The sequence below is a fragment of the Theobroma umbraticum genome, unplaced genomic scaffold, assembly GCF_002168275.2.
Source record: "Theobroma umbraticum cultivar Fairchild unplaced genomic scaffold, ASM216827v3 scaffold_34.0, whole genome shotgun sequence".
NCBI lineage: Eukaryota > Viridiplantae > Streptophyta > Magnoliopsida > Malvales > Malvaceae > Theobroma > Theobroma umbraticum.
Genome location: NW_018397275.1, coordinates 477,493 through 485,368, shown reverse-complemented (window position 1 = coordinate 485,368; position 7,876 = coordinate 477,493). Strand labels below are relative to the sequence as shown.

The 7,876-nt window shown below is 35.2% G+C and overlaps 1 protein-coding gene across 2 annotated transcripts in view; it reads left to right on the top strand.

Moving 5' to 3' along the window:
- Positions 1-7,876, top strand: part of LOC110427419 (RAD3-like DNA-binding helicase protein) — a 17,044-nt gene that overhangs the window by 3,496 nt on the left and 5,672 nt on the right. For both annotated transcript variants that reach the window (XM_021442933.2, XM_021442934.2), the window contains 15 exons: positions 247-328; positions 474-621; positions 729-885; positions 1,215-1,498; positions 1,650-1,695; positions 2,556-2,697; positions 2,792-2,946; positions 3,529-3,620; positions 3,712-3,810; positions 3,898-3,966; positions 4,770-4,856; positions 5,102-5,161; positions 5,260-5,384; positions 6,099-6,156; positions 6,225-6,330. In XM_021442933.2, the coding sequence (XP_021298608.1) occupies positions 247-328; positions 474-621; positions 729-885; positions 1,215-1,498; positions 1,650-1,695; positions 2,556-2,697; positions 2,792-2,946; positions 3,529-3,620; positions 3,712-3,810; positions 3,898-3,966; positions 4,770-4,856; positions 5,102-5,161; positions 5,260-5,384; positions 6,099-6,156; positions 6,225-6,330 (1,710 nt within the window). The remainder of the gene's footprint in view (positions 1-246; positions 329-473; positions 622-728; positions 886-1,214; positions 1,499-1,649; positions 1,696-2,555; positions 2,698-2,791; positions 2,947-3,528; positions 3,621-3,711; positions 3,811-3,897; positions 3,967-4,769; positions 4,857-5,101; positions 5,162-5,259; positions 5,385-6,098; positions 6,157-6,224; positions 6,331-7,876) is intronic.

Here is a 7,876-nt window from a genome sequence, read left to right as displayed (position 1 = left end):
TAATGCAGAAATGGATTAAATTTCTGCTTGATTTGTCTCTTCAATTTTATTTACATGATGATGGTCATTCTGATATGGACAACATGGAAGGGTTTAGATAATGTTGTATTCTGGTCTTCTGGACTATACTTGTCATATTGTGTCCAATGAATTGAGCAACCATCCCTCTAATTTCATTTTTGAAGTTCTAGTTTAGAAATATTTCAGGTGCAGGTGGTGCTAATTACTGTTGTGCTTTTATTGTAGAATACATGAAGAACAACCCTCATATTGGAGATGAACCTCTTGACATAGAGGACTTGGTGAATATTGGAAGAAGATTTGGGCCGTAGGTTTCTGCAGTAGTGTTCTCTTTCCATACTTCATACGGTTGTCTTTTTGAAATGCATGTCTTGTTCTAGAGGCCCCATTGTTAATGTTGCTATTGTTGATGATATTTGCTTGCTAATTTATTTAATACTTTTATCTTGTAGATGCCCATATTATGTGTCACGAGAGCTCCACAAGGTTGTTGATATTTTATTTGCACCTTACAACTATCTTATAGATCATGACTATAGAAGATCTCTTAACCTTGAGTGGCACAACAGCGTACTGATATTTGATGAAGCTCACAACCTGGTAAGGAAAAAATATGAAATTTGTGACTGGAACTTATGTGTAAATTTTGAAGAGAACATATGGTGTTGCAGGAGCTTAACTACTGATTTTATGGGAATATGATGCAGGAAGGCATCTGTGCTGATGCAGCCTCTTTTGACTTGTCTTCTGGACTTCTGACGGCATGCATTTCTGAAGCGAAAAATTGTGTTGACCTAGCTGTTGCGAGGCGAGAAGAATCAAATGATAAATCAAGGAATCCAGATAACTTTGCGATCTTGAGAGGTAATTAAATTGGTACACTGAGAATGCACCTATGTTGCTCTTCTTACAAATACATTTGCATGCATCTAATTACTACCTTTCACTATTTTCAAATGCAATTAGTTGTTCTGGAATGAGTTTGTGTTTTTCCTCCTTTGTTAAGTAAGTTTTGATTTTTTAAGTTAAAGGTTTTATGCTTCTAGAAATACTTTGAGTCCCTTTGCTGGTAGCTTCAACTTAATTGTGTTTCTAATTGTCATCAACAGATTCTATATATATCTATCTATACACACAAACACACACATCAGTACCAGATATATCTTTAGGGCTAAACTCTGCATATTTTGCAGCTCTTCTTTTGAAACTTCAGAAGCGAATTGCTGAAGTTCCCATTGAATCCAAGGAACTTGGATTTACCAAGCCTGGGCCTTACATTTATGAGCTACTTGCTGATCTCAATATCACTCATGAAACTGCTTCTAAACTTATCGATATAATTGAGGAAGCTGCCATGTTGCTTGAGGAAGATAAGCAGCAGGACACAAAGGGAAGTGGCTGCAGGCTGGAAAGCATTGGTAACATCCTTAAAAGTATTTTTAGAGATAAGGGCAATAATCATGCTGATTATTATCGTGTAAGCTTGCAACTCAACGCTTTGAATTAATAGAGTCACGATAAAGCGGAGCTTGTCATTCACATTGTCTTTTTTTATAGTGGCATTGTTTCCATATTATTCATGCCTATACTAGGCATCTGCAATTTTAACTTCTTTCTGTTTATTTCAGGTTCATGTGCAAGAGGCTGAGGTAAATGCTACAGATATCTTCAGAGGTAATTCAGAGGCCAAATTATTGGAATTTATTTTTGCTCTTTTATTTGTTCTATATGTATATTTCCCTGAGTGCTTGATTCAACCTACTTTTCTATTAAACCATGTTTACATTGCTAAAATATCATTCTGATTCTTTGGTTGTCAGGTGTGAATATATGGCAAATGGGTATAATGAAAACTACCTTTTTAGAAACCTAATGAAGAATATTCATTTTGTTAAGAAATACATAAAGAAATAAGGTCTTTTTCTTTCTGTTTTCCTAATATAAATGAAGCACTGACTGGGATGCAGTATGGATTTAGCAAAAACAAACAACAATATTTTGACAAAGAACTAGTGTTTATTAGTGTATGCATGTGATTTTAGTGGCAACATGTTGGAGGAGCTAACAGTATTTTGGTTGTCGGATCTTTTTGTTAGTAACAAGGTTGTTGGTATTTCCTTCTATCTTATTCAAAACCGTGATTATTATGCTCGTGTAGAATAGAGAAAATATTTGGTTACAAGATGAGGACTTTCCACCTTCCAGCCTGCTATATACCAAAATGAGCAGATAAAAGTAGCAGGACTTGTGTGTATTGAAAGGTGCACTATAAGTTCACATTCTTTCTTGTTGTAAAGTTTATCTCAAAATTTATACAGTTTTTACAAAACATAATCCATAGTTTTCCTTTTTCTACTCTGAATTTATTCTACTTTATGACAATAATTGATGTACTTAATATGGCCTTTTTAGTACAATAAAAGCAGATAAGGGAGGCATAAGGTTCTGTTCCTGGAAACTGGCTGGCCACTTTGATCTTTTGATATGTCTTCTGGTAAAACTATATTATCTTTTTGTCTATTTGCGTTTGGCAGGTAAGACATCCAGGATACTCAGTTGGTGGTGCTTCAATCCAGGAATTGCTATGCAAGAGTTCTCCAAAATGGGAGTTGCATCTATTGTGTTGACATCTGGTACATTATCTCCCTTGGATTCGTTTGCGCAGGAATTGAAATTGTAAGTTGCATAGATTCATTTTTTCCACATCTGTTATGCTACGGTTTTCTTGAATATTAATTACTAAAGAGAGAATTCTTTTGCTGGCAATCAGAGATTTTCCTGTTCGGTTGGAAAATCCTCATGTAATATCCTCAGATCAGATATGGGCAGGAGTTGTCCCACTTGGTCCATCAGGTCGCTCCTTCAATTCATCTTACCGGAATCGTGATTCTCCAGAATACAAACAAGAACTTGGGAATGCTATTGGTATGTGAATATTATAATTGGTGAGAGTTTGATGTGCTGATGTTAAAACAATTAGTGTTAGACCACTGATCTCTTCATAGCTTTTCAATATGAAATGAGTAATATGAGCACTTATTGATGGTAGAAGGGCTATTGCTTCTCTGCAACTTGATCATGGTGTTGCAGTAGATAGAAATAATTGCATGGAAACTTATTATAAATAGAGATAGGGGCAGGTCACTGTTATTTCAATAAACTATGCTATGGGAATTGCCAGGTCATTGTTATATGAACACTTATTTGGATAAAATATGCTGGGTAGACGTATTGAAATGATCTAGACTTTGTAGAACAAAGAACACATTGTATAAATGAGCCAAAACCAGTTATGGTCTAATGCCCTGAACTAAGTGGGCTTTCTAACTTTCTTCATAAAAAAAAAAGGTGGTTCACAATTTTTAACAACCTAAGGCTTGAGGCACAGCTCAAGTTGTGCAGGAACTTATAGCCTATGCTTCAATTTATGACAATTGGCAATGTAAAGGTTTTTGTATTTGCCTCATTAGTTACAATGACAATGCTTTTTTTTTGAATTCTTTCCAGTCAATTTTGCTCGAATTGTACCTGATGGACTGCTTGTTTTCTTTCCATCTTACTACCTTTTGGACCAGTGCATTAGTTATTGGAAAAACATGGTAAGACCTTGAAACAAGCATAGTGGAGAGGGGGAAGTGAAGTCCATTACTCTTGGCTCCATAAATATATATATCTTCTTTCTCCTTGCAGGGTAATGCAAATTCAAGTACAATATGGGAAAGAATGTGCAAATTTAAGAAACCTGTTATTGAACCTAGACAATCTTCACTGTTTCCTCTGGCAATTGAGGTAGCAGATACAAGAAAAATTTAGTTAGTATTTTTTAAACATAATCAAGGACTTCATAGCAGATAACTAGTCTGTTTTCTACGGCAGGACTATATGAGTAAATTGAAGGACACTTCAACATCTGGTGCAGTATTTTTTGCTGTTTGTCGTGGCAAGGTATGCTATCATTTAACTTTAAAGCAAACCTTTTGTTCTTGCACTCTGCTAGACTTATACATGTGACATGTCTGATGGTGACAGAAAAGAACTGTAGAGATCTTTGGCTACTTTCAGCTATAAATTGTGATTATGGAAGGTTGTTTGAGGGTTTTAGTGATACAGCTTTACAAGCTTCTCTCACATGCTTCCTGTGTAGTAGGATTTTACTTTCTTTTATCAAACAGCAAATACCGGTTTTTTATAAGGCCTCTGGAGTCCAGTGATATGTGATCGGTGACTCTGGTGCTGGCTCCAAGAAGGTAAATAGCTGTGTTATAAACGTTCCAAAAATATTTATGTAGCACTCTGTCTGGTTTCTCATCCCTGAGAAGCCCATTTTGTATTGTTATGAGATGCAGGATTTTAGCGAAACTAACCTATTATTCATCACCTCCAAAATATGTGAATAAGTTTTTGCACCTTGTGTATGTCACAAAACCTTGGAATAACTCATGGAGTAATTTTCTTGCGTTCCTCAACTTCATCTTTATTTATACTCATGCGCACTTCCAGATTCATTAGATCTGTATAAACAGTGCTATTTTTGATAGTAATTGATAATAAAAGCAGTGACTCAGGCAGCAGATCTTGCTAGTGTCAGGGTCTACATGGCTGCAAGTCTTCATTAGTGGTGTCTTGGGGTTTTTCTCTCAAAGGCTTTTTGTTTGAACTATACAAGTTGTTTGATTTACAGTAGTGCCTAATTTTCTTTCTAAAGTTCAGCCTTGTCTACTATGATTGATCTTTTTCTATTTCTTCAGGTCAGTGAGGGATTAGATTTTGCTGACCACGCTGGAAGGGCTGTAGTAATCACTGGGATGCCATTTGCCACAAGGACAGACCCTAAGGTTTGGTCATCCTTAGCCTGTTCCCCCAGTTTCATCATTGACAGTTTTCAATTTTTTTGAGCTTCACCTTTTTCTATATTTATAACAATGGAATGAGCATTATATAGCTAATATTGGCTATTATAGATGTGTGCATGAGTGTTTACATGTGATGAATGCAAGTTCTGACAAACAAGCACATACCACATTAGCCTTCTCATTCCCTTTTTGTCTTTTCCTCGCAAATCTGATAGATGATATGACAGGTTCGTCTCAAACGTGAGTACTTGGACCTACAGACACAATCACCCAGGGAAGGATGTAAGGTGATGCGGATATTGCTTGAGGAAAGATGTCTTTCAAGCTTTAAGTTTTAAATGTTTTTATTTGTTAAAGTTAACAATTTTCATACTAATTTCTTCAGATGCTTAAGTTGTTAACTGGAGAAGAGTGGTATAATCAACAAGCATCAAGAGCTGTAAATCAGGCAGTCGGACGTGTTATCCGTCACCGCCATGATTATGGGGCGATCATCTTTTGTGATGAAAGGTTTTCTTTTCTATGACCTTTTGATTTGTGATTGACAATATTTGTCCATGTTGTCATAAATACTTGAAAGTGTAATGTGAACACTTTTCTCTGCATTGTGTTCCCTTCAACTTCTCCTTTGGAAACATTTATTTCTTTTATTGCTTTTCTTTTCCAACTGGGGTTAAACATGTTCACTTCTCTGCCTATTATGTATTGATTTAACATTTTACTTAAAATCCTGTCAGCTCTCCTTAGTGTCAATCCTTTTGTTAAATTTAGCATCATAGTTGCAAACTTTGACATACTTCTTCATTTAACCTTTATCAGCCTAAGACCTGAGCAAGTAAGAAGGAAAAACTTTCCAAAGGTTGGAAAAATGATAACTGAGCTCTGAACATGGGCAGTGAGGTTCAGCAAGTATTTTGTTTTGTATGAATCCATCCATTGTTCTGATTGTGAATTGTTTATGAAGTTGTTATATATGAAGTTTGTGCCCGCAGAATATATATTCAACTTTTTTTTGGAGATGTTCTTTTGACTGGTTTGCTGGTCTATATATTATTGATTGTTGTTCACACAAAATGTTGCCACAGTTCCTTTTGGACTCAAAGTAGGAATTGTCAGGTTGAGGTTCTCAGGAATTTTCAACTGTGAAACCTTGTTCTCATTGACTTTGTCAACTTGTTATCCATTTTCCTTTTATGGTTACTTTATCTTCTGACATCTTCACAGGTTTGCTCATCCTAATCGTCAGTCTCAAATATCTCTTTGGATACAGCCTCATATTAAGGTATAGTTATGGCATATGGAACAACCCTTTATCTAAAGCATTCTGCTTATTCCTCTCTGCTTTTGCAGTGTTACACCAAATTTGGGGATGTTGTTTTTACGCTGACTCGTTTTTTCCGAGATGGAGGAAGCCGTAGTCCTACAAAGCTGAAATTTGCAGATCATGAAAAAAAGGGTAAAGCATTATTTAATGATGTTACTGTTGTCATATTTCCTTGATTTTTATGTCTCTTAATCTTATACTGTCAAAAATTATTGAGGGAACTGTTCTTTTAGCTGAACTTTTTAAGTTTCAGTCATTAAGATCCGAAATCTGAAGTTTGTGCTCCTTAGTTTATACTTCATTTTTCCACTTCCATTTTTAATAGTGTGGAAAGTTGACTTTATCATTGTGTATGACTGCTTGACTCTTCATTCTTCTTTTCTGATTTTGACACCATCATCAGAAATGTCTTTCCCCTCCATCTATATGGATCATATAATGCCATTGTGCTTTATTGAGGACCATATCCTGTGTTGGATTGTCAGTTAAAATTCTACTACGCAAGTATACGTATCAAATAGATAGTATATTAGCAAGCAGAGTATCGATCCCACAGGGAATTGATCTAAAATTTTATTAAGTACTAAAATTAAAACAATTTAGTTTTATTCAAACAATTAAAATCTTAATTCTAATTGAACTAAAAATTACGCAACTAAAACTAATTTGATTACAAATTAAAGCAACAAGATAATTGGGCAAACAGCAAATCAAACAAGCCTAGGATTACAATATCCCTCACACTTCATTTAAATCTTACCTCTCTTTCTTAACTTATTTCAATGGGTTGAATTGCTAACCTAGAGTCCTAAATTATTTATAAGGGTCTCCCGACTCATCTTATAAAAATATCTATTTTAATTAAAACACTATATCCCTATGTGAATTGAAATTAAAATAGACTCATTAAGTTCAGGCTCTAATCTGGCTACATATGGCTTATAGGTATATCCCTATCCTATACGCAAATCAATTAATATGATCATATGCTATCCCAATTTTAGTCTACACCAAACTCCTTTTTTCAAGTTTGTTTAGGTTCCTAGATCAATTTAATTGGTGGCCAACCAATTAAAAGTATTAAGAACAAATTGAAATAAACAATTCAAATTCCATTGAAAATAAGCAAGAAAGAGATTAAAAATTAGATTACATGTGAGTTCAATTGTAATCTTAGAAAAATAATTTAGTTCATAGTATCTAATAAAAACATATTCCAAAGAAATTTAGCCATGAATCCAAATCAAAGAAAATAGAAAAACACAAAGGTAAGAGAGAAAACTAATAGTTAGAGATTTGTGATCTTGATTCTCTCTCCAATTCTCTTGTTTCCTTGCTTTGTTCTTGGCTCCAAATCTTCAGAATAGTTGCTTGCTGCCTCCCTCTCCAAAATCTCTGAAAAAGGCTCCTTAAATAGGCTCCAAATAACCTAATTTTCGAAATCCCGTTAACTTCTCTTATTTTTAGGAAAGTCGCGCAGCGCTGCGGCGCTACTTTCTCAGCGCTGCAGCGCTGAGCTCTCTGGAATTTGTATGTGTGCTTCCTTTCATCAACGTTGCAGCCTTGTTCTCCCAGCGCTGTGACAGTCAATCAACTCCAAACGTGAGTTTCACCTTGATATGTTAGGAACTGGGCAAAGTAGTGAACATAAAAGTTTTATCCCTGTCTCTTAACTTTC